At 36.5% G+C, this 27788-nt stretch overlaps 4 protein-coding genes across 5 annotated transcripts; 1 reads left to right on the top strand and 3 right to left on the bottom strand.

Annotated features, from left to right (window-relative positions):
• Positions 1 to 4482: 4482 nt before the first annotated feature.
• On the bottom strand, positions 4483 to 6456 carry LOC126375364 (uncharacterized). Its single transcript, XM_050022298.1, has 3 exons — positions 6078 to 6456; positions 5552 to 5720; positions 4483 to 4645 (listed from the first exon to the last, which is right to left on the bottom strand). Exons 1-3 carry the CDS (start codon positions 6454 to 6456, stop codon positions 4483 to 4485), a joined length of 711 nt encoding a protein of 236 aa, XP_049878255.1.
• Positions 6457 to 7023: 567 nt separating this feature from the next.
• Positions 7024 to 8383, bottom strand: LOC126375350 (uncharacterized). The gene is made up of 4 exons (XM_050022297.1): positions 8374 to 8383; positions 7795 to 8304; positions 7538 to 7706; positions 7024 to 7288 (listed from the first exon to the last, which is right to left on the bottom strand). Exons 1-4 carry the CDS (start codon positions 8381 to 8383, stop codon positions 7024 to 7026), a joined length of 954 nt encoding a protein of 317 aa, XP_049878254.1.
• Positions 8384 to 9326: 943 nt separating this feature from the next.
• Positions 9327 to 16220, bottom strand: LOC126377034 (uncharacterized). The gene is made up of 6 exons (XM_050024654.1): positions 15804 to 16220; positions 14048 to 14140; positions 12390 to 12545; positions 11277 to 11366; positions 10871 to 11185; positions 9327 to 10748 (listed from the first exon to the last, which is right to left on the bottom strand). Exons 2-6 carry the CDS (start codon positions 14118 to 14120, stop codon positions 9430 to 9432), a joined length of 1953 nt encoding a protein of 650 aa, XP_049880611.1. The 5' UTR covers positions 14121 to 14140; positions 15804 to 16220; the 3' UTR covers positions 9327 to 9429.
• A 1655-nt stretch (positions 16221 to 17875) lies between these two features.
• LOC126377279 (uncharacterized) lies at positions 17876 to 27206 on the top strand. 2 transcript variants are annotated; one of them, XM_050024992.1, is made up of 5 exons: positions 17876 to 17941; positions 22624 to 22770; positions 23108 to 23200; positions 25645 to 25861; positions 26340 to 27206. In XM_050024992.1, the coding sequence occupies exons 2-5, from the start codon at positions 22701 to 22703 to the stop codon at positions 26587 to 26589; spliced, it is 630 nt and encodes a 209-aa protein (XP_049880949.1). In that variant the 5' UTR covers positions 17876 to 17941; positions 22624 to 22700; the 3' UTR covers positions 26590 to 27206. The 2 variants fall into 2 exon arrangements, with proteins under 2 accessions (XP_049880949.1, XP_049880948.1); XM_050024991.1 differs by lacking the exon at positions 17876 to 17941 and adding an exon at positions 20684 to 20753.
• The last annotated feature ends 582 nt before the right edge of the window (positions 27207 to 27788 follow it).

Here is a 27788-nt window from a genome sequence, read left to right as displayed (position 1 = left end):
CATAGACATTCAAGACACGATTAGGAACATTTTCAAGAGGTTTTGTTTGGACCGCTCTCTGAAACAGAATCGTATATTCCACTGTCTGCTTGAGGAGTTGAAAGTGTTGTGCTAGTAGTAGTCTTATTTTTAGAGGGATAAGATCCACTTCCAGAATAATCTCCGTCTATAGGTCCCGTCAACGCTACTCCACCTGGGCCCAGCTCCATACAGTTAAACTGGAGGGTCTGCAAAGGTCAAATAGTTACTTATAGTTTATTTATACAGGGTTACAAAATTAAATGGTTATTTGCTTCGCGCCTTTTACGGTTCATATGAATTACGCACTTGACATACCCCTGAACTTAAATAATAACAATTGTAAGAATGTGCGATGTAGTTGATCTTGAAAAAACTGAATAATAAATAATTGCAAAACTGATTTATTTTATATATACCAGCCTAGACGCTCTAGGCCCCTGTCTCGGATATACAGAGTGTTAGTGATATAGTAAAGAAAACTTTGAGGGATGATTCAGACCATGATTCTGAGTAGATATCAAGTAGAATTTTCTGTCGCAAAATAAGAAAAAAAATACACTAAAATTTTCATGACTTTTCTAAACGGGTATTCCACTTGATATCAACTCAGAATAATGGTCCGAATTATCCTCCACAGTATTCGATACGGTATCACGTACTTGTATTGCTACCTGTACGTACGGGGTACGTACTTGTACGGGGTGTAAGTGACATCGTTACGAATACTGAGGAGGTTGATTCAGCTCAATATTCTGAGTTAATATCAAGTGGATTTTTGCGTTGCAAAAGTATGGAACTGAAAATAATTACACGCGTTCTGCGAACTGAGCTATCACATATTTCGAATAAAATGATAACGAAGGTAAGTTTCGCAATTTCCATTTTCTCTCAGTATATTTATTCAACTGGTAAGCAACAGTATTTGGGACACGACCGAAACCAATAACTCGCCCGCTATTGTAAAGAAAGTTAAAATTTCTTAGCACGTAGAGTCCATACACGTGCATTTTAAAATTCGATGGACCTCAGAAACGATTGGTATTGATGTCACTTGCCATGTAAGTAACAGAAGTTAAAAACTGTTATTTTTAACCGACTACGGTGAAGCAAAATAGAGGGTAAGTACGGTCACGAGCATTAATATGTATACACTTTGGTACCATGTCACATTACCTTTTTTGACAAATTGAACTGCAAGTCTCACTAAATGTCAAATATGTTAGTGCGACAGAGTCCTAAAGTGGGTACATTATATTGCTCCTGACTGTACGTATATTCTTCTTCTATCGTGTGGGTTATGAGGTGAATTACCAACCTCATCAACCCTGGTGTCAGGGTTATTGTTGAGCCGCCAAAGGCCATGGCTCATGTAACGACTTCTTACTTAACGTGCCTTCCGAAGCACGGATCATCTTACTTTTTGGACAATCAGGTGATCAGCCTGTAATGTCCTAACCAAACTAGGGATCACAAAGTGATTTTTGTGTTATATCCCCACCGGTTTCGAACCCGGGACCTCCGAATCGTGAGCCCAACGCTCAACCACTGGACCACGGAGGTCGTATATGAGAATGAGATTTTATGTACGGTAGACTTTACATTAATGATGATGGTTTTGCATACATACACAAATTTATACCCACTTAAGAGGATTTTTTATTTAAACAAATGTATTCTTGTAATTAGGACTTACCAGTACAGGGAACTGAGCCACTCTACCCAGCATTGCTAGGCAGGCGTGAAGTCTCTGTTCCACCACATTTACGTCATACAGCCGGACGCACACATCGAATGGACCGACCAGCGTTACTGGCAGGATTGGAACGCAAACCTGCTGATTACGAGCTGAAAATACACATCTTACATACACACATAAGATCACGCCTATTTCCCTTTGGGGTAGGCAGGCACGGAATTCGACTTACTACGATCCTGACATACCACTTTCACTTCTTCCACGCTCATCAAAGACTTCATGCACGCAAAAAAAATACAGCAGTAATAAATATTAAAATCATAGAATAATTTACATTCTTCTTCGTAAGCTGTATATATAGAAATTTGAATATACTTAGATGACATAAACACCCTACATAATATCTATTAATCTACGTCCCACTGTTAAACACAGGAGGAAATAAGTTAGTTTCGTCAATTGATTCGCCTGTATACTCTGGTTTGGTAAAGCTATTGTACCACTGTCTAATTAGACCGATTAAAAAAAATACAAAAAAAACTAATTGATAAAATATTTTTTCACTCCTTTGCACTCCACTAAGATGGTATTGTTGTTTCATTATGACATAAGTGCCACATAATTTATAACAGCAACGTAATTTATAATTTAAATTTAAGTAGACTAAAATCCAAAAGTGTGCACGGCACGACTAAATGCATAAGTATGAAATGACATAAGTGTACATACTTACTTGAAATCCTATTACTGTAGATACTACCGTTGTTTAAGAATAGCTCTAAGCGAAACTCATCATTCTTATTCTCATAACTTATCACCGCACAAGCTGAAAAACGACCAGAAAATTATGAAGAGTGTCATCATCATCATCAGTAACATCTACTAACATCTAGTAACATCTATTAATATGGTCACTTAATAGCACTGCTCCCCTCGTACCTCTTCTACTAAAAACGCCAATGATATCGATACCAGCACAGCACACACACTCTAGAAGTTTACATTCACATGGACGATAAGGAAACTCCTGTTTCGCCAAATCTGTTCCATTTTCGTTCACAGGCGCAATTGCCTCCAAGTTCTGAAATTAATGTAAAAACCTTATTTGATGCAACTTTTTAACAAATTATTTTTTAAATTTATTTTATTAATCAAAATCGATTTACTTACCAGGACCGTTCCTTCGTCGTTGCTAGTGATAGTATCTGTCTTTATTTCCTTATTTTCTAAAAATCAATAATTGATATAAATTATAATGACAAAATGATAGTTACTTGTTGGAAAGAGGAAAAATGACGATCGTCAGCTGATTTTTGGTATTGGTTATTATGATTAGTGTTAATTAAGGAGAGGTCTGTACCCAGCAGTGTGACGTAAGTCTATATAGGTCTATTAATTTAGTTGGGAATTGAAACCAAGGCAAACAGTTTTACGCAAAACGTTGGTTGCAAATCAAAACACTTTGGGAAACGTTGTTTGGGTAATGAACATATGCTTATATTTTTTCTGTAAAAAGCGATACATAATCTATTCTCTGCTGAAAGTTTTCTGGAAGTATGATACGTATGTTTTTTTTACTGTAAATGTCTTATGAATGTGTGTGCGATGTGATGCGATGTGAAGCATCACGAAAGTGATGCTTTCTTTTATCGTGTGGGTTGTGAGGTGGATGACCAACCTCATCAACCCTGGTGTCAGGGTTATTATTGAGCCGCCTAAGGCCCCTTACGTGACACAAATAACTACTACTTACGTACTTACATCAGTAAGTAGTAACCAGGACCAACGGCTTAACGTGCCTTCCGAAGCACGGATCACCTTACTTCTGAACAATCAGGTGATCAGCCTGCAATGTTCTAACCAAACTAGGGATCACAAAGTGATATTTTGTCCCCACCGGGATTTGAACCCGGGACCTCCGATTCCTCCGAATCGTGAGCAGAACGCTCAACCGCTGGACTACGGAGGCCGTTAAGTGATTATTATTATGAATAATGTCAATATTTACCTGTTATACTCCACAACACACATGACATAATTATTAATATAAAAGTAAAGGCTTCTCTCATTTTCGTATAAGTAGTATTTTTTAGTTGAATTATAAAACAATATTAATTTAATTACTAATTGCAAGAACCTCTGTTTGATTGCATTAACAATCTTCGACTACTGGGACTTTCTCGTTTTCTAGAGACTTTTCACTTAATGCTCCCACTATGAAGCAAAGCTAATTATAAATTGCAATGTCATTAGCACGAGATATTTGCAAGCCCACTTTATTCCAATTGTGCTTGAATATACGCGTACTTACAGAACAGACATCAAATGACGCTTATTTCATATAAGGTCCAGCAAAGACGGAATCTCCATTTGATTCGATCAGTAAACTTGTAAGTTGTTCCACGTTCATTAGGTACCTAGTATCCTGTACATAATTGAGCATTTCACTTTTCTTAAGCACCCCCAAATGTGTGAACTTCTTAGAATACTCTGGCAAATAACTTTTTAACACTTCGTCTTTTGTACAGAATATATAATAAGTACATAGTAACTACTGTGTAATTTGTCAGTAGAAAACCCGCATCCATTCTTGGTATCTCCTAAGTTAGAACAGTATAATAAATACCGTACCTAATAAAAAAAATCTCATAAATAACAACAACACTAATTAAATTTAATCAATAAATAATTTTAAATTAAAGCAAACAATATTTGTCATAAATCTATTAATATAGACCTTATATTGACGATAAATTGGAACAGTGCTATCGATCAAAGATGTCCAGAAGCGACTTGACAACGTTTTCGTCGTAATCTTCGATGTCATCTCCAGAATCTATGACTGCGTCTACTCCTCCTTGAGGGTTGGGGATGACCAGGCCGCCGCTGTCTTCAGGACGCATCATGGCTAAACCGTCTGCTCCCATTCTAAAATGAACAAAAAATAATATTAAGGTTTTTGACATTAATAATTAAATTAAATGTTTCAAAAGATTGAAGGAAGCCGTAATATTTGCCCTGTTGTCGCTATTGACCCACTAGGATCGATTAATTCTTTCAAATATTTTTCCTCTCAGACGACGCCCTGAGCCGAAGTTCCGCGCTCCCACGACGATCGATCCTGCGCTGCCCGCATCCAAGTCCTGGGCCTACCCACTGAGCCACTAAGAATTCGACTTATTGCGTTTGAATTCATGTTTGGATTTATCTATAAATTGATATCACGTGGTTTCCATGATTTGTACGTGATTAATGGCAATAGGCTCGTCCCCTTATTACTTGTGACTTAAACATAGCTGGTGAGGTGTGGATATTATCCACCTCGCCTATCCCTTCGGCAGTAAATACAGGTAGAAAGCTATGTGAAGGTTTATAAAAAGATTATGAAGGGGTTTTCTGGTCAAACACATTGCGTAGAAATCGGGTTGCCGTATATCTTACTTAAATTAACTTTAGGTTTGGTGGTTTTTAGAAAAAAAATTGTACACCTCTGAATTATTTAGCGTAGTATGTTTTATTCACATTGATGACATAAGTATACTTATGTACAATCTGTGTAAATTACGTCAAGGGGTTGCATACTAGTGAGGTGTCTAGTTAACACGCGTGCGATATATTACGTACGGTCACGAGTACTAATATGTATACACTTTGAAACCATGTCACATTAACTTTTTTGACAAATTAAACCGTTACTCTCACTAAATGTCAAATATGGTATTGCTCATGACTGTACATATGTGTACAAACTACAAATAATGCACATTGTGAAGCACGTACATCGTAACCAAGAGCTCTGGTGTAAAAATAAAAAAAACAATAAAACACGATTACCTTAAGCAATCAAAAGCCATATTAAACAGCTCATATGACCTCCACTGGCCAGTCATAGCCAGGCAGAAATGAAAGTTCCTCCCCGGGAAGAATACATTGTAGAACTTGGCGCAGACTTTGAGGTTGTTCAGCCTGGGTGGATTGATGCACACTGGTCTCGGGTTCTTTCCTGGAAATTATTTTAGAAACTGGTTTTAGTTAAGCAAGGGTAACCTTCTCCTTTTTACTACGTTTTTTTTCCATTTACTAAATTAAATCAAATGAATGAATGTTCTGAGTAGATGTATGTGATATAGGTACTAAGTACTTGAAGTTTCCCCCTTCGCGCTCCGGTTCTTTGAAGGGAGGTTTGTGTTATGTTTCATTTAAATAATATTATACTTATTACAAACTCTTATCAAAATAAAAAACGGATCTGCAGTTAGATCTCAATGTAGACTGAATTATGAAGAGTTAGCGAAAAGCAATGAATCCAGTTTCTTCATTGTATACGTTTCTACTATTATTAAAAAGATACAAAACGTACCTGACATGGAGTTCTCGTACAAAACCCGATCGTTCCAGGACATGGCTACGTCGAAAGCAAAATCGCCTGGATGATACGTGACCTTCATGCAGGCTTTCTGACTGAACAAGTCCATTATCAAGCCTGTACAACACTTGCACACACCCAGAGAACATGTGCATCTCCTATTTCCTGATTCTGATGACTCCGATGACGAGGTCGTTGTTGAAGTATTAGTATCCTGATTTTGCCTCGCGAATTGCATCAACGTCGGCATTCTTCTCAAGTTCAAGCGCTCGAAGAGAAGCAACGAACTGTCTGGCACCTCTACATCTCGCAACATCAATTCATTTGTTGTATTGACTGATTCGTACTCGCCTACAACAATGTAAGCAGGCATTATTAGCATAAGAATTTTAATTACTCATTTCATACATTAAAATCATACTTACCAAATTCTTCTCCAATAACTTCACTTATCAATAAAACAAGAATAACAATCACTTTACAATATTCCATTGTAAGAGCTTTATTGAGGCGCGGAGCAGCGCACGCGTCGGTCGTGTGAATAAGAGCCGCTCCAATTTCTTACGGCGGATTTGAACCGGTCCGGTGACGATAACACATCTCGCACTTTCACATGCTAATTGAATGCAATTTTGATTATCGAAAGGTATTTTTAGATTTCTCGTTCTGTGTTCTGGCTAACAACAGACAAACGAGAACCTACGTCGTCAACGAAATTCGTTTTCACTCTGAACAAAGGTTGCGCGTAAGTAACTTTCGTTTTCTTTGAACAGAGAAAGGGTATGCAAAATTCCTTTGTTTTGTCAAATTAAACTCATTTGCAGTCTGTACACACATTTTTATTGTTTACTTTATATTTACACTTACGTAACTGGAATAAATACGTATTCTTAGACTATAATAAATACTTAGGTAGGTAATAGATTGAAAAAGCTAGATTTTATAATTTTCTCCCATCAAAGAAATCTCCTATCGCGTCTCCTATGCCATCGAAGGGTCCGTCGTCATCGTCATCTGAGCCTCCACCGCCGCCTCCGAAGAGCCCGCCACCATCTCCCCCTCCAAGAACTCCACCAGCGACGTTCTCGAGGAAGCTGCCGCGATCATCATCATCGTCATCACCGGCGCCGAATAAACTTACTGGTTTGGGCCCTGATGACACTGGCTTTGGTTTCAAGCCTGTTTGAACTCCTGATGATCCCAATCTGCAAATAGGTTCTTTCGTTATTTAAAATACTTCTGAGAAGTAGTTTTCTTTTACGCTAATGACACTCAGCTTCAATGCCAATAATAATACAGATATGTTTCTTAACAATTAACAATTATACAGTTTTGTAATAATTATAAGTAAACAAATCTCTAACTCATAAAATGCATACTGAATGCATGCAACTGTACTTTCTATTTTGAGTTATCCGTATTAAACTGCAATGTTTCCGCTAATTTGTACTTACCCAAAACATCTAAACGAAGCCGAATAAACTGGGAAACCACCAATATCCGCGTTTATATCCAAACATGCGAAAGCGTTTCTGTTTCGAATGCGAATATTAGATATTTCTGCACACACGCGAACGAATGGCGCTCTTCTGGGGTTGAAGCAAATAGGTGGGGGATCACTAGCTGAAAAAATACATACAAAATAATTCGATTATTACTGAATAACATTTGAATAATAAAATGAAATAGTCATGTGCAGTTAGATACATACCTGAAACTCTACGTCGAACAACAGTATTATTATTCACGGTCAGTCGTACATCAAATACGAAATCTTCTGGAACAAAGCTGATGTTACCGCAAGCTTTCATATTAATCCGTTGAAGGATCGCTCCTGTGCAACATCCACATTGTCCATTGGGACAAGAGCACGGGAACCTTATCACTTGTCCTGTCACCTGTGTGGGTGTCGTTGGTTCGTCTTCGAGCACCGGACTTTCGGTGACATTTGCTACAGGTACAGGTTCGTCGCTTACTACTTGTTCAACTATATCATTTGCTACAGTAGTATTAATCACTTCAGTTTCGACGATGTCATCTGCTACAACGTCATCTTCAAGATCATCGTCTACTTCATTATCATCAGAAACGTGAACCGGAACCACTATAGTAACGGGCGATCTCAAAACTGGCGTGGGAGTCAATGCTTGTTTCCAAACGACTCGAGGTATTTTGATATCAATAACATCGTATGGTTTATCTTCTGTTAAAATTATTTCACCTGCAATATAAGTTTTAAAATTAGTTTCCCTCTCACTCTATGTTAATCATAATATTTATTGACACTTACGTTGCCCCATACAGCAGGAAGTAGTGTAATATAGTAGCAATAAATAACATTTTATTGCCGAAGTCATTTTCTGTAAAAGAAAGTGCAATTAAAATGATCAGTGTCGTCTGACTTTCGAGTTACGATTGCACGCCAAGCAAGTAGTGAGAAGTATTTAAATGTTGACCAGTAACAAAGTCCCTATGACGCATTTGATTGCATGGTCATCGGACATTTCAGAGACGGGTTATAAATTTTAAAGCCAGCGCCAGAGAAAGTTCTGTATCAATTATATTATCAATTTCTACTTTCGGTATTGGGTGCGTGATCGGAATCCATATGTGATGTAATAATATATGTGGTCACCATTACGCCATGTTATTTTCATGTGATTTATTTTGAATCCAGATAACGCCAACTGAACAATTGAGAGGCAAACTACTGTTACTGTAAGTATATTGAGCAGATAAATAAAAAGAAAAAAGATTACCCACGGTTAGTATTCAAAATGTGGGCCCTAAAAGCACACAACGACTAACCGGTAGAAACACCGCAATGAGACTGAGAAAAGTGTAAATTCTCGAAGTAACTTAAAGACTCTTAAAAAGACTTTCAAGGAACTAATTACATATAATCTGCATGTAAGTACCTGATTGTTACATAGAAGTGAAAAGCTTGATACTTAGTATTCTTAGTAAGATAACATAATACAAGATAGTACTTCCTTTAATAATACATTTCGGGTACACACATACATTTCATACGTTTCTCGTTACTGATTTTATAAAAGTCCTGAAACTAATAATGATTGTACTTTCTGTGACAAGTCAATAATTATGTATAAATTATTACCCAATAACCAATGAATGGGTAATAAAATTTTGTTGATTAAGTTTTTCTTGTGTTAGGGGAAAATATAATAATAACTGTTTATATTGGAAAATCACCTTTATTAATTCATACTCAGGCGAAATACAGAACCACTTACATTAATGTACTATTTACACAGTCAATAAATAAATTAGGGGAAAATAAATAATTTCTACATGACTACTTAGAGCTAGGGTGACGTTGCCGTCATACTTGAGACCAATCACCGCGCATCATTTTATTCTGTCTTCTCCTGTCCCTTCTATTTTGCTTAACTGATCTTTCCAGGGCCAATGATTCTCCAATAGCGTCCAAACCTAAAACATCGTAATCATCTTCTTTTTGACTACCCGGCGGTTTAGGTTTTTTAGTTTTGTTTCCTTTTTTATCGTTACCAAACAATCCTAGTTCATGTCCAACAGTATCGCCAATATCTTCCAAACCTAGAACATCATAATCTCCGCCATCGTCTTTGTCTTCATCACGTACCTTATTTTTGTTCTTATTTTTGTCTCGTTGTTGTCTCTTTTTTCTTTCGAATAAACCTAACTGGTCTCCTACAGTTTGTCCAATTTGGCCCAAATCTAACACATCTAGATCTTCCATGGTGAACTCATTGCCTCTTTTTTTTGACAGGGCAAGACCTTCATAGTGTCCTAATAGTTCATGACCTCTACTTTCTTGCGCAGCTATCTTCTCTTTTTCTGTAGCATACTCTTCAGAACTAGAATCAAGGTTGGGGACAATCTGTACCATATCATCGTTAACATGGTCTTCTAAAGTGGTTGCGAATGGAATTGTAGTACCCTTAGGAGTGAACGTCTCCACTTTTTCATAACCGCTCAGATCGTGGCTAGTAGTCATCATGCTAGATTGTTTAGCATTTTCTGATATTATAGTTGATTGAGGCATAATTGATAGCTGACCAGTGATGCGTTGCAAAGACATCTCTAGACCAGGATCTTCAAAATTGGTGGCTGGTTTCGGGGTAGATGCAGATAAAGTCGATACAGGCTTTTGGGTGACAATTACGACAGGTTCATAAGTATCATCCTGCGCTGTACTCATATACTGAATACGCCTTGTTGTTTGCGCACTAATTGTTGAAGGGCTTGTAACGAGAGGACCCATTGTTGTAGGTGTTGCTGCTGTTGTTGTTGTTGTTGTTGTAGATAAGGTTGATGCCAAAGTGCTTTCAGTGGCAAGAGAAGTAGTAGGTCGTCGGCGATTTGGTTTCCTGGTAGGTCTACGTGTTCTTCTGTTTACTGGACGAACTTTCACCGTAGTAGTTTTTAAGGTAGTTCTTTGTGTGGTAACTCTGGAACTCGGTCTCCTGGTTGGACGCCGAGAGGGACGAGGTCTCTTAGTTGTAGTCGATTGTGCCTGCTTGAGTGCTTGCTTCTTTCTTTGCTTACTCGGTTTCTTACTATCCGAGGAACCGAAAAGGTCTCCTAGTAAATCTTCTCCCAAAATACTAAATCCTGTGTAGTCTGCGCTGTCTACATCATTGATGCCGTCAAGGTCAGCTGAAATTGAAATAAAAGTCAGTGTCAGACCAATTACCATTTGAAAATACGATTAAACGTTGTAATAACATTGACATATATTTAAAAAATGTATGATGATTTTAGTTAAATATTACTCTTACCATCATCGTCGTCTCCACCCAGACCAAAGTCATCGTCGTCATCGTCATCATCATCATCATCATCGTCGTCGTCGTCACTGCCCTTCTCATCTTGAGGGACTAAGGGCAGCGGATCCGCCGGCTCCGAATGGACTCCTCGTGGTCCAAACTTGAAGCAGGATACTCTAACGGCGGCTTCGACGGTTTTCCTAGTTTGAAGTTCCAAGCCGAGGCAAGCTCGGAATTCTTCTCCACTTCTGGCAATGTTGTACACTCTTCCGCAGAACTTCGATACACCGCCCGGTAATGGCATGCACACTGGGCTTGGCTTGCGACCTGTCAAACGAAACATTGTGAATAAACATCGATATACCTAACGAAAAGACTTAAACAAGAGTCTCTAGGTGAAGAAACCTCGAATACGCACTCGAAAGAGTCTTGTTGGTGATAACTTTCCTTCCGAAGCTCAATGAGACTGCCATCTTATCGCCATTTAGGTACATCAGGGATGCACATCCTGTAACAAAATAAAAAAAAATATTACAAAGGTAAGTATTACAAACTCAATCTCGGGCCCATGGGCTTGAAAGATGCATAAGTTTGCAAAGTTGTTTGTGTTGTATTTTACAAAAGGCTATTAAATACTGACATGTAGAAGAACTAAAGAAAATGGCTCTGTAAATAATAAGGTCTTCTGTATATGCGTACGAATCACAAAGTCGACAGCAGTTTTCTAATATCCAGATGTTTTTAGTGAACCATACAGTAAAACAAGCAATAACTGGATTCTGTCGAGAAAGTTTTCGAAACAATCTGCCGCGGTCACGTTAAGTTGTTTGAGTTCCGCTTTCGTCCGATTATTAGCTACCTACACTCAAATCTACATAAATTGGAGTAAGTAAATAATGATCTGCACTTAAGTGACACCTTTCATCCATGTTTTTGGTCGAATCGATTTCAAATGACTTAGTAACTCTGGTTTATGTTAACATCTAAATCAAATAAGGCTTTTTAGCCAAACATTCAGATATAGCTGCAACACAATTTCATTGATAAATAATCTTTAAAAGAAAAGTATATATATAATACCTAAAAGCTGTTGGGACTCTCTAACTGTCCCATTTTAAGGGTCGGTCTTAAATAGATCACATTTATTTTAGATTGTGCGTTGCAAAGTATTAATAAATAGGCTCGCCCTCTATTTCATGGGACTAAACATAGCTGGCGAGGAGTGAGTATACTATACACCTCTGCCTGGCTCTGCCCCTTCGGGGATACAGGTGCGATGCTATGTATGTTCACGATTGCATCCGCAGTTTTATTAGTACGCCAACGTCACAGGTGGTGAGTCATATCGCCGTCTGTAGTGGTCGATAGCCAACTTTGTACAAACGAAGTCCAGGTACCAGGTACTAGGTACAAGTACCAGGTACCAGGTACTAGGTACTAGGTACACTTGTACCTAGGTACACTGGTACCTGGTACTTACCAGGTACCAGGTACAAACAAGGAGATAACGGGTAAACAAATATTATGTTACCTGGGCCGTCCAAGCTCACATATGGCAGGGTGAAATCTCTGCAACAGTTGCAGTAGGCTTCAGCACACTTGCAGTACTTGTTGATTGTGCTCTCCTCCACCTTGTCACCGCCGTCGTTGCGGTTCTGGATCTGTTTCTTGACGCCACTTTGATTTTCTGGAAAAATAAACGATGGTTTTTAATTAACAACTAATTGTTTTTTTTTTTATAAACTTGTATCTGGGGTCTGCTTTCACTGTTTTGTTTATTGTTTAAATTCTATCCAATGCGTATTTTTAATTACAACGACAGGTACAGCATTTAGATACACTCATGTCATGAGCATTAGCTCATGACTGTACGAGTGGACGAGACATGAGTGGACGAGCCCTAAAGTGGGTACATTATATTTAATGTACCCACTTTAGGGCTCGTCGCACTAACATATTGTTCATTTTGTCAAAAAAGTACATACATGAGTACATTCACTACTATGAAAGGCTAGCTCGACGGTGTATTAAAAGTGTTTGCTCACAACAAATGTTCAGGACCTCCGCGATACATGCTTTCCATAGTTCGGGGTCCGCCAGTAATAAATACATGTTTAAGATTTTAAATAAATAAATAATAATAAAAAATATAAGCATACTATTCTATTCTACATAATTACCACGCATTTGTTCTCTTTAATCTATTTAGAAAGAAAATAAAGTATTTGATGACGTTGTGGACAATGCGGAAGTTCTCATTGTCCATTTCTAATGCGGAAATGGAGAATTTCCTCACCGACCACAGCCTACATTATGTCCTGCAAAAACAGACTTTATAATAACCTAATTGAGTACTTACTAATATCAAAAAATCTGTATGTATGACTAGAAGTTATGCTCTCAGATTTAATTTATCGGTTGGCTGCATTGGCTGGTTTTAATTGTGAATTATCGCAATTTTTTCATATAGTTCAATGGCCAATTAATGTTTGATGTTCAACTATTCGCCACATTATCACGATAATCATTTTATTCCAGCCGCTTTCACTGGGCGATTTCTGATTAATGCAACAGTTTTATATTGGTGATTACCAAAAAACAGGTTTGGGAGTACATAAGTCTTGTATACTTCTCCCTGGTGGGCACAGGTCTCCCCGACCAAGTAATTAATGCTGTTCCGGCCAAGTAGTTAATGCCATTTGCGGCAAATCGACAATAAGTCACGAAAATGGTAGAGAAATTTACCAATAGTTAATTTTCCTAAATAGGTATACCCGCCGGAAACCGAAACCAGATACCTCTGGTGGACTGTTGTTGAAGCATTACATCATAGATGCAACTATCATATCTTTACAACAGGAAACATGTCGGTATGATCACGCTAATCTCAAGAACTATTGCAAATTAATTGTCTTGAAGTTTTTATTGTTATGTTCTAAACTAAAAAAAACGCACAAAAAGCTGTGTCATACTAATAATTAATATTATAATTAGTACTTACTAATATGCTGCACTATCCCGCTATATCATATAATATTACTTAAACGTGTCCTATACTTAAAAGTTTCCTGGAAGACATTGCTACTTGGCAATATGGCCGCCTATTGTACTCTTTCTATTTCCCTTTGGTTTAGTATTTCCTGTATGTGCAATAAAGTATTTGTTATGTTATGTTATGATAATACTTACTGACAGACTTCGAGGCTGCGAAGGCTAGTAGCACGAATATAAGCAGAAGCTCAAAAATCAGGGAGAGCTTCATCTTGAAGGCTCGCTCCCTGGCTGCAACAAATATTTTAATCATTTTTAAAATATTTTTTTACTGTAGGCCGTTTTGCTATCGACCAAAATCTCCCCTAAAGATAAGTAAAAATGTGGCCGAAGGTGGAATACACTTATTACCTAGCACATTGCTTTTATTTACTTAATATCTCTCTTTAATGTTGTTTTTTTTTATTGGTTTGTTTGTTCACGCGGGAATCAAGACAATACAATAATAAACTTGAAATAGTAGTAGCAATAATAAAGTAGTTCTAAATTCAAATTCTGATAGACGATAAATCGAAATTCAAAAATTCAAATTCGAAATTCAAAAATATCATTATTTAGTGGTAACATCGTTACCGTTAGCCGAGGGATGATTAAGAAAATAGAAGCATCTATTACTGTTAACGTAAAAAAACAAATCAAATCAACATAAGCTCACGACTGTATCCTAATTGGGGTAGTCAGAGCTACATACATCGCAAGATGAACTAAGTACCCACACCTCACCGAGCTTTCTGTTAGACCAACGTGATAGATGGTCGAAACACCTGTGAAACTCAAATCGTAAAAAGACATTTCGGAATAAGTACATTTTTCGATAACTAATAAATTATATAACTAATAAATTATTATACAAATAAAAACGTTTAAAACATATACCTAATTAGGTAAACTATTAGTTAAATTGTTATCTTTTGTTGTGAAAGACTTTTCTTATTTTAAATAAATTATATAATCTTAATAAACTTAAATAAATCAATTTTCGTGACGTAAATAATAAAAATACAAATATCGCTCCATAACGTATCTATTTTGTTATTAATTGGCTATTTTCTGAGGCTATTTCAATGAGGGACTTTCCAGGCTACGTTCGCCAAAAACGATATAGATGGCGCTGTAAAGATTTTCCTTCGTCTAACATTCTAATTTCATGGATAACAGACATAATATTATGCATCTTTTATATGTGTTTTTGGGTATAAATAATGAACCCTTTTTACACCCAGGCACAAATCTCCCACCCATTATTATTCTGATCAAAATAAATAGAAGCAATATAGGTAGCAACATAATTCTATACGTATCTGATCCAAATATCAAGCAACAATAATTTTCATATATTGTTTACATTACATTATATTTTTGAATCATTATGTACCCGAGTAATGAGAAAATAGGTTATTAACACGTTAAATCTAGACAGCGCCATCTGTGTTATTTTTGGGGAACATGACCTGGAAAGTCCCTCATTAGTTATTGCATTATGATTAAAAAAAAAATATTATGGCTTTAAAGACAAATATTTTTGTGACTGAAAAAAATAATATCATGTGACGTTGCACTTCCGGTTTATTTGTTGTCCAAAATTTATAAAAATACAATTACAAATTTATAGTTTTAAAATTACATACTTAGTTCAATTTATAAACAGAGAAAATCAACCAAAAACTTGCGTCAAAGAAAAGACATCAACGCGTTTACTACCTTGTTATTATTTTATTGGTTAATAATTAATTAATAAAAAAATAACTTGTTAATTTTACATTGAATATACTTTTTAAGTTATACAATATTAAACAGGTATAATCCTTAAAACAAAATTACTGTCAAAATGGACACAAATCCCGTAACCTACTTACGAATAAACGTAAATAAACAGAATATAAAATATAGGTACCTTCTTGTAAAAACTTCTATACCAGCACACTTGTATGGGAACACTAGTAAAACCCGGCACACCTCACCAAGCGTTCATGAACAATTAAAACAATTATTAGAAATCACGGGCGAGCCCTAAAAATGCAGACGACACCAACGTAAACTCAACACTGATTTGATATAACCGCGGCTCGCGCCCGGAGAAATGTTCTGTGACGTATAAGCTCCGAGAAAGGAAAACTGCCGGTCGTTCGTCCCTTTCACCCATACACCGAAAGAAAGAGACGGCACATACCAGAGACTCACTTGGCCGATTATGTAGAATTCAGTGTCAAGCGCCCGTGCCAATATTAACAGCTCGATTACCATTCATGCTCGTTCACACTTCATTAAATACGGATCTAATTTATAAAATGCTATATAAACCTTAATTTTTAATCTTAGAAACTTCAGTTATAATTTATAAGGCTGCAAGAAAGTCAGGTCATACTTTATACGCGATCCGGTCGAAAAGATGCGATTTATGATCAACAGTAAAACTTATACTCGTATATGGATATTACTTCCTTAATTAATAATTGACTTCTTTATCTATAATCAGTAAAAAAACAAGAGCTATTGAATGTAGTGTTTTCCTTAAAAATGTATAATTACAATCAGAGTTCCGACGAATGCTTTCCTTTCCACTAACTTCTAGAAACATCATAAAGAGTGCGTTGCTCTCGGATGTAGTAGTGTCAGTTTAAAATGGCTTCTGACTGAAACACTCGTATCGTATATATATGGCTTTTGTATGATCCTATGGTTTTTGTATGATCCGAATGAAAACACAAACTTAAAGTAATTTATTATATTTCTAGGTATATAATATTGTATGTTTCTTGTAACGTGATTTGTATAAGAAATCAATTATAAATATGTTTTTCATTAATTGCGTCTAAACTTTCAATGAAGCGAAAGAATTAATGCTATTTGATTTTTTATGATCTAGTTTTAAATTAGAACTGACTTAATAATAAGTTAAGCATGTTTATAGCTGCTGTTTTGAAGTTTTCTGTAAACTTATTACTGTTTACATAATATACATAAAATCACGCCAATTTCCTGTTGTCTAACAGAAAGCTCGGTGAGGTGTGGATATTTAGTTCATCTTGCGATGGATGTACCTCTAACTTCCCCAATTGGGATATATTTTGTTTATTTACTTTTAGAAAGATTAACAGCTATGCTTTATATGCTAATTACAAATCTCCACCTATAGGATATAGTCATTAGCTTATTTTTATGTTGTTATAATCATAAATATTCGCCAGCAATAACAATTATCAACAAGTATGTACCTACTCTCTCTCTCTCTCTCTCCTTGGCATTTATTATTCCCATCTGATGGTGGGGTCTGCCTTCTCTACCTACTCTCTAGTATGTACCTACTATTAAGCAGAACGACCAGTTCAGCACAAATAGATTGTATATAGAGATAATATTTTACACTAGCCTCAATGCGAGGTAAGAAATACTAGATCTGTCAATGTAAGTATGCTAGTGATGAGTGATGTATCAGTCGTGATTATGTAACAGTACCTAAATCATCATGTCATAATTTTAATGTTGAAGCCAATATAACCAGCTTGCACTACGGAAGGCAGCGGCTGCGCCCATAGTCAGCCATTCAACGTATGACACGGTCACTTTCTACAGGAGAAAGTCAGACTGACCAATTTGTTTGTCCAAAACATCTTGCACTCACTTGACAGGTTCCGGCCAAGCAGTGAATGTCACCAGAGGCAAATCTACAAAGCATGTGTCGTAATAACTAGTAAGAAAGTGCTAAGTTTGTTATTGTTGTTGATCGTTGTTTAACATTCATTTACATAATTTGACGAAAGAGTTTTGAAAAGAAACAACGCATTTTCGTTTGTATAGAAGTACGTTTACGGTGTTTTAACGAGCGGCTTGTTTAAATAATTACGAATCACAATTGTTAATCGTGTGTCTTAAAATCCTCCTTCTATTTCCAAGTCGGTTAACAATCGTGTTTCCTAGTTATTAATAACTCTGTATACATTTTATTAAAAGCTACACACAAACTAAACAAACACAAGTTAGTAGGCTCGCCCCCTATACATGGGAGTTATTGATTGCTGGCGAGGAATAGGTGTAAGTAATATATATTATTATTATTATACACCTCAGCCTTCGCTTTTGGGGATGTAAATTTGATGCTATGTTATGTTATGTTAAGCATAAAACTGTATTTGTAAGATTCAGACTCAAAATTTCATCTTTATTTACCATAAAGATTTTTTTTGTTTTTCGAATAGTTTTTTTTACAAAAATGCCTTTCAAACATAAAGAATTGGGTAGTTTCCTAAATCAAAGTTGAATTATGAAATTCTGATTACTTACTACATAAAGACAGATCTTAAAGTGACAAAAATCGTTTTCTTTTTTCTATTTACTTAACTTATCTATGTATTTCAATAAAGAAAATGTAATAGTAAATGCTACATTTTGTCACGTTTTTTTTATGACGTCACAGGTTGCTTTTTAATTTTGCCATAGTAAGTTCGTGTTTTGAATTGCCAACTGCAAACAAAGGCAAGTAACATCTCCACTGAGTCATTTTATCACCCTATTTGAATAAACCAATCACATATAAAAGAAACCACAGTATAAAAATACTACTTTTATGCAGTGGGCAGTTTCTTAGTTTCTAGAGTCGGGGGCAATGACCTTTATGTGGGCTAGTAGGCCGATGCACTTGCCATGCATGTCTAGTTGTCTAGTCCACCACAGATAATATACACCTTATGCCGTCGCGTCATGGACGGACGAACACGTCAGACAACAAAGTAGATACTTTTCTTTTATTTTTTTGTTGACATCTTTTGCTGGGTAGGAAAAGACTAAAATAAAAGACAGTCATGTATGTCCCTTGAACCATTGTAAAGGATTTGTCCTTAAGTGGTCTGAAACTAAAAATGATGAATTCAGACCAAGAATTATTTTTCCTACTTCTGATTAATTTTGTATTGCAACATCCTGCGCTACAATGACTTCTTTCACCTTAAAGTTGTCTGGCATAATTTGCTGTTTAGTAATAAGGCTGCCTATTGTTCTAGTTTTATTCGTCTGTACATATCCTTCTCTTTGTCTGTTTATTTTTTTGAGCAATAAAGAATTATTGATTAATTGAAAGCCACTGATTTTGCAATGTACCTATTTTTTTTTCTTATTTGCGATTTAATTTTGCTTAGTTGTTTTTAACTTCAAGGAAAATAATATTAGTTCCCGCCGGATCCGTCTTTGGACACGGGTCGTATAAGAATTAGGATAGTGTGCAAACGCCCTTACAGAACGAGGGACGCCTAAGAAAAAGAAAAGGCAATTACATAGGTAAAGACATAATAAACTTACAACTGAAGAATAATAAGGCATATTATCATGAGCATTATCCCGTTTTTCACAGGGTCCGCTTACCTAACCTGAAGATTTGACAGGTCCGGTTTTTTCAACAATAAGAATAATAAGGCATATATTGAGTATAATGTGACCTACCTACCTACATATATTTTTGTTGGGGGGGGGGGGGGGGTGTTATATTACATACATGGTGTATTAGATACATGGTGCTCATGATCGGCTATTTATCAAAAAATAATGATAAAATATACATTGCCGGTGGCTACGGAGTATGAGAAGCAGTAGAGTTGTCGTAACCATCTGTTTGCAATAGTAGTAGTAACAGGCCGCCTAGGAATCGAAGCGGTCGCCATGGCCGAAATCGGTCGGAGATCATCATCATCAGTAACAGAGACAACGGTTCTCATACAAAATGCGCTTTAGGGCCTTTCCAACCTCTTTCTTCTATTCCGTGGAGCTCTATCTACTATGGGTTATTTCAATCAAAAATCTCAAATTGTATCTATCTACAACCAAAAAACAATATCGAATAAAAACGTTTCCAAATACCGAAGTACACAAATAAATTATGGAAATTATGAAAAACAAACAAAAACATACTTTTTCTACTTGAACTTTATGAACCGTGACAAACACTGTATAACCTGTAAATACCTACCGGTTATCTATAAAACACCCATTCGCCTTATCATGCACGCTTAAACTTATTATCCTCATTTAATGTAAACAAAAATTAATTCTAAATAAGTAGGTATAGTTACTTATTCATAATTTAACTTCATATGATTTGTCATTTAACTATACAATAAGTAAGCATTGGTATATGCAGGTGGTAATAATATGATATATTTATAAAACTTCAATGAATAATTTTATTGTATATTTAATAAATTTAACAATATTTACTCAATAAACGATCAAAATATATTATAAAAATAAAGGTAAATAGCAAACTTTTTAACGTCGAATTCAATAAATAAAGTATCTCTGTTTGTAAATACCTATATAGTATAATATGCAAAATACTCGACGAATGTAAATTTCACTCTACTTATGCCAAGGCTTATCGAATTTACGTCAGTATTAACAACAAGAGAAAGCTCGAATCGAATAACGAAACACAACATACATATTATACGTACTTTGTTATGCGTAAGTTATTTTTATATAAAGTTGATTACAAAATAAATGTAACAAACGCCGGTATGTGCTACGTCAGCGTATCACGGCCGCTTTCTCGATGCATCTCACTGATGCATATCATTATTATACTGCGTTATGCTTTATTTAAATTTCACCTTCTATTGTGAGCGAGGTGAAACGGGTAGAGCGAGATCCGAGGAAAGGAGCAGTGTTGGCTTGACTGTGGCGACGGTCGCCTCTTTCGAACCCGGTGTCCGAGACGCGTCCTTATATTCGCATTAATATTTAAAATTCAAATTTTTCGTGGACCCATCTGTCACGTGCGATATAGACATGTCGGTCAAACTCACGCTTTCGCTGTTGCTAGCGATGTTCGCTGTAGCGCACTCCGCGAGCATTTTAGGTAAGTACCAACTTATTGTCTACTTAATGACTTGATTAGAAAGTACTTAACATTGATGGTAGTCATTGATACGACGTGTGAGTACGAATAGCATTTGCAACCGTATCGGCATTAGCCGCATCCAATTCTGTTGCAATCACTTTATGAATTACTTTCTATAGAAATCTATGATTGTCTATAATCTATATATGCAATACGATGTTCATTTCGTTGTCGTGTTTACTTTTTCTCAATTGTTTTATTAATTGAACAAGAATAGGTGCTTGTAGAGACAACTATTTCCAAAAATATCATCAACCCCGAGTTTACTGAAATAATTCTCATAGGTATTTATTTAGATAACCCAATCTATTTTTTTTTAAAATAAATTTATTTATTGAAAATGGAACATTATTTTAAGTATAACATACTGTATAAAGTGAACTAGTTATGAAAGATGTATGAAACTGATCAACCAGAAAAGGAAGTTATTTTTACCAGCGCAAGCGCAGGTTAACAACGCATTATTTGATAGCTAGTGTTTAAATACACAATTATGCATGTTAATAAGAAATGAGTATGTTAGATAATATTATGTAGAGAAAGGTGTTTCCTAACATTATAGTATCGTGTAATAGTATTCAACGATTTGTCGTTTTTTTTTCAAGCTTAATACTCCAGCTTCAAATTTTAATATTTAAATGTTGTTATGAAATTCCATAGTCTGCCTACCCCAGTATCCATGTTGTTTTTTTTAAAAAAAAAAATACTGTTTGTTTATTTACATACTTATTTGAATAACTTAAAAAAGCTCTACTTACATCTAATTGAAAGATTTCAGCTAGTACCATAGAGCATAGAGCCAATAATTTCCTCTGAATTTATCATCTACACTCTTCTTCTATAAATGCATACTAACAAGTGCAACACACAACACACCAGGGTCCTTAGCCAAATTATACATGATTACGAAAACCTACAGTAACAGTTATAAAAATGTATGGGATTGACATAATTTATTTTAGTGACATGTCACTCTCATGTATTTTTAATTCTGTCATCATCTGCCTAGCGTTATCCCGTTTTTTTCACGGGATCCGCTTACCTAACCAAAAGATTTGACAGGTCCGATATTTTTAACTCTGTCACTGTCGTTTTTACCCGACTGCTGCGAAGCAAAAAGAAGGGTTATGTGTTTGACCGCTATATATGTGTTTGTGTGTACGCACGTCTGTTCCAACCTAACTTCTAAACCACCTGTCACAATTTGACAAATGAGCTGTCGCTAGAACCGTCTTGTTTGTCCGGTGGTTATAGGCTATGTAACATTACGCTAAAATAAATGTGGCGCCCTCTAGAGGACAAAAATTGAGGACGAAATAATGTTTTTTATTCAAATGGTATTGTCTTGGGTATCAAACGAAAGGGCTTAATTTGCATATTTCAAATAAATACATATATTTACAAGATACCCGTGGTCTTATGCCAGTCTGTCCTAAGAGGTGGCTTACACGGCATACGACAACGGGTATCTAGTAAACATTACTATTCAGAAGAATTTCAGAGAAATATACCCATTTTCTTGTTTCATACTTTTTAGAGAGTGATTTTTCCGTAGTCGGATTTTAGTTTTTAAACTTTTATTTTTATACGCAATTGTCTAAAGCCCGGGTGTCAACTGTATAAATATATACATTTTAAAACACATAATAACGGGTTCTTACCGCGTTTGAAGCAGGGATATGAGACTCCCGATATAACCGCGTAAACTTAAAACAATGTATATACATTTTGTTGGTGGCGCTACGATAGCCCTAAAAGTAGAGCTTTGAAAAAATATCTAGTTAACCTTACAATGATCAAGATTAATTTTCATTTCCTCCCTAAACAGATTACCTCGACTGGGAGGACGGGAAGAAGTTGATCGACGTCCCTGAACTCCGCAACGACCAGCCGAACCGCAACTGCATGTGCAAAGGTCCCGCCTGCGTGTGCTGTGTCGACTTCAACATCACATTAGTGGACCTTGGAGGACCAGGTGCGGACACAAGTTTCGACCACAATTACATTCCTGCCAAATAGTTAATGCCATTTCCACTTGGCGCGAATCTTATTGTGCTAAATATACAATAAGTCACGTCAAAAAAGACCACAATTAGATAAGCCTAACCGCGTAAAGTATTCATTATTATTAGTTAAGCGTCAGGATCGACACCGCCGTAAAAACACCTCCACCAACCCGCAGTGGAGCAGCGTGGTGAAGTATGCTTCATACCCCCTCCGGTTGATTGATGGGAGGCCTGTGCCCAGCAGTGGGACGTATATAGGCTGTTTATGTATGTTATGTACTTACTTATGATTGTAAAATTTTACAGGTTGTGTCCACATGAAATACGTTTCTCCCGAAGATGGTTTTTCAGTGAACGTCTCTTATGGGAAAAATCTCCTGCACAGCTCGAAGATCCAAGGTAATAATACTGATAATTATCACGTTCCTTTCAAATATAATCCTCTGAAACAAGCACCCTCAGGCCTGTTGTTTGAAATTCTGTACCGAGTGAGAGCCCTCACCGCACCGCATTTGTACAGCCAAGTAATTCATGCCGTCTGAGGCGTACCTACAATAAGTCACATTAAAAAAGAACAGAGTGTATCGTCTTACCCCGTGTGAGTGAGCGAGACAGAAAATCCACCCGCGCTCCTATGTTCCTTAATGACTTAAGGCTTAAATATGTATTAACATTAATAGGCTACTTGACAACCTAATCAAATGAGATACTTCTTTCGAAACGCCAAAACGTTTTCTTTGGAATTGGAATGGAAATCCTGTGACGTCATCAATAAAAGTGGTCAAACGTCGTACTCATTGTTACTTAAATCATAAATAAAATTCGAAAATAAGTCGAAAGTAAATTGAGATTGATTTTTGATCATCTTAGACTGGCTTCTATTTCAAGATTAGCATTTTATAATTTAACTTGGACCCGGTGAAGTACCCTATTCTCCTTTCTATGCGTAGGATATTGTTTATTCTGTGACAGAAACTTGTTTACGCGTGTAGTCTATACTATGATGACTTTTGCTACTAAAATCCTTACATAGATATGATGGTAGGTTACCAGACCATCGACCATAACGAGTCATGGCCAATTCAATCATAAGACAAGCTACTTTCTTGATACTAGTTCCTGTATTAGCTTGCGTTAGAAAGTTGTAATTTCTTTGAGCTACTTATATAAGAACACAATTTGCAGTAACCAACCTGCTGTTGGTTTATTTGCGATATCACCACTACTACCTACTTGCAAACCCGTTCTTGGAATTTATTATCTTTTACGAGATTCTAACAAGCGTTTACTTCGCGCATGCGTCTAAACCGCTGAGGTTTATCTTGGGCCTTCCTAGATATCGTAGAGAAACCGTTCGTAAAGTTTCTTTAGAAAGCTGCATAGGAAATCTAGCAAAATCATTTTTTATTTATACTTAGCACTTATGTACCCGTACAAACAACTCTTAAAGAGAAGAAAAATCGTGACTATAAAGACATTTTTCTTTTTGTGAATCTAACAAAACTAATAACTGACGATATAGTAGTAAGTATATAGGTTAGCTCCCGTTATCGCTTAAAATATTTCACATTCATTTGTTTATATGACAATCCTACAAAGCACACAGTGCGAAGAAAGTATGATCATAATTTAAATATAAGTATAGATTTCACTTTTTTAATCATACTATCGCTATTATTATGAAACTCACTTTCCGCTCAAAGATACGTATCATAGGGTACTTACTTAGTGAAATTTGATAAAACCATTTAAATTTCAACCTCATTTCATGTAATTTGGTATGCTTTTACTGTTTTCCGTTTTATGCCTGGGCGTCATAATGTAAATATCGATATGCCTATCAATACTATCGATATTGGAAATTCTGTAATTATATTGATTATAGTCGATTAATCGATTATAATCTAATAATTGTTACATAATATAATTTATTATATCCATACTATCGATTGTTGAATATTTGTAATGCTATCGATTAAATCAATATAATCGATTAATTGATAATCGATTATTCGGGAACACTACTTTGTAAGAACCTTAAGCTTGAATTATAAAGATGTATTTTCGGCAGATAATCGACATTTGCTAGCTAATTTAGAAAATACACAGATTACCTACTTATACCTATACTTACTTATGTTTCATGCAATCATTTTGTGTTAAAACATTTGTGTTAAAACATTTGTGTTAATACATTTGTGTTAAATGATGTGGTTTCTTGCGTAAATCCAGCACTTCGCGTGTCAACAAATCCAAAACGAATCGATGTGTTTACACGAATTATTAACCTGATTATTTTCTTTAGTTACTTTAGAAAGTAGAGCGTGGAATTGAACGTGCTGAAGTATGAAGTATTTTTGTTTGCGGTGTTCTATTATACCTAATAAGCCGATCTAATGTACTGTGAAGAAGGTACCTATAAAGTTATAAACAATAATACAATATTTCGGTGACTTATGGCTCTGATGGGCATGTGTATGGGCAGTACAATTTATAGTACCTACCGTTTTATGTACTTACTCCATAAACACATTGTGGCTCTGCGTATAGATCAAATATCTTACGACTTTATCAATGAATCAATTCCGGATCTGCACCAATAAATTATTAATTTATCTTGAAAACAGTTTTTCACCAACACAATTGACTCGTTCAACTATTATAGATCACGTTGGTCTAACAGAAAGCTCGGTGAGGTGTGGGTACTTAGATCATCTTGCGATGGATGTACCTCTGACTACCGCAATTGGGATATAGTCGTAAGCTAGCGTCATCATCTTGGGGTATAGGGAGTATGTTATGTTACAAATCAATTTATGAACAAATCACAATCTTTATTCCAGGTGCAAATCCAGCACCAATTTGTCTGGAGGTGTTCGGCAGGTTCGCCCAAGTGTGTGCGAAGTTCAGCGATTTGGCGCCAACAGCTGACGGGCTGCGAGGGTGTCTCGAGTTGGAGCCTCGTTTACTTGGAGAAACTCAGCTAGAGTTCCCTATCGGCTGCTTCAAGTCCACCGCTGGCGGCATGGAGATGGAAGAACCGCCGGCGGAGACGGAAGAGTAAGTGGATGAATCAAATTTCTCTTGCAAGTTGGGTCATTTAATAGGTTCAATATAAATTATGAAATTCTGATTACTGAATAAAGATAGATCTGAAACTCAACATTTGAAAAACGTCCGACATCTTATCACGTTTTCTATGACGTCACAGTGTGCTGTTTCATTAAAATTCCATAGTAATTTCTTGTTTTGACGTATTAAAAAGCGCCAACATCTGTATAAAACTGGAACCCCGGTTGTTAAGCGAGACTGAGTTGGAGTTCCCCATGGCATGGAAATTGACGAACCGCCAGCTGAGACTGACGAATAAGTATTGTTCACACTTTCCAGGACAATACGTCCACACTCCACAGACGTTGTCTCGATTTTGGTTTATTTTAATTCGGTTAGAATTCGGTTTATAACCTCAGATCATTAATCACAGAATATCGTCCATTGAGTTCAAGCTGATATTACTTACTTATATTTAATATTACAGAACGACACAAGAAAACGAAGAGAGCACACCAGACAACAATGGCTTCGACGCGGAGACCTTCCTGTTAGGCTTCTATCAAACGGCGGAGCAAGGAGTGGCCTTCCTCAGCAGCCTCCTTGACTTGCCCAACAAACTGAACGTCACCAAACCCATCATCCCCCAGTCAACCACCCAGAAACCTGAAGAAACCACCCTCGCTGAGGCCTCCCGAAGAGCCCCGAAAAGCCTCAAACATCCCAACCAACTGTGATAGTATATTAACTACTTAAGGCCGATACTAAAACGGACGCGTTTTCGTGGGAATTCGCATCGTACATAAACGTAATAACACTTGTCTACGACACCATTGATATAATAAGTAAGCACCCTAGATTGAACATAAGCGCTCAAAAAGTGGGATGAAAAGTTAGAGCAGAAATAGCGATGCATGCTCTGACATTCTGTAGTATTCCATTCATGTTGATTTCTATAACCCAACCGCTTTACGAATCCCCACGCGCTATAGATGCTAAGACGACGACCGTACCTTCGTATTTTTTGAGGTTTTTATTGAATCTAGATAGGTACCGTTGCGTATGAGTATAGCTAAGGTAAGTTTAAGTCAAGTTTTCGTCGTCTTTTTGTATAACGCGCTTTATCTACGTTACTTATACGAACAACTTGCACCCGGTACGTTTGTGTCATGTTCATGGATGTTCGTATTAATTTGCAACAGACGAATTCATACGAAAATGCGTCCAAAGTGCATCCGGCCTATAATATTTAGTACAAAACGGCATTTCAATAACTTATTAACTTGCCACACTGTGACTTTGCTTGTGTTTTGTAGCAACTCATCCTATTTATTGCTTTAATTATTATTTTTACTTTTAGTGTGTAATCTTTTTTTATAAATAAAACACACAAATAAGATTTTTACTTTATTTATCTGCTACTATAGTCTCAAGCCTAAAAGTAATATGAGAAGTAGTGACATGAGTATTAGCTAATAACGTTAATTAACATCATTCCTATCCATCAGGGATATTATGGATTGATGTTTTGGATACTGAAAATAATTCCTTTGTTTCTAATAGCTCTGGATATATTCCAAATAATGAATAAATACGTAAATGATTTTATTAACTTACGAGCCATAAATGTAAATAATCCCACAATTATTATGACTCACTATAGTTACCTTTGAAGCAAAGGGAGTAAGGGGAGAACGGAAAGAACACCCATATCCGGCCCAACTGCCAACCTCACCTGCGCGCGTCGGTGCTTCATTATGAGTCGCTGGCGGCGGTGTCCACTGGACGCCGCGGTGCTCCCTGCTAGATAACGGACGAGGCTCTGGCGACCGAGCAATGGCGGTATAACCATACCACCGGTCGGGCAACCGACCGTAGAGGCAACAGCGGCCTTGGAGTCTAAATAACTTCAAAAATGTCTGGGGCAGAAGGCAAC

The sequence above is a fragment of the Pectinophora gossypiella genome, chromosome 2 (genome assembly GCF_024362695.1).
Source record: "Pectinophora gossypiella chromosome 2, ilPecGoss1.1, whole genome shotgun sequence".
NCBI lineage: Eukaryota > Metazoa > Arthropoda > Insecta > Lepidoptera > Gelechiidae > Pectinophora > Pectinophora gossypiella.
This window is presented reverse-complemented; position numbering and strand designations above follow the sequence as displayed.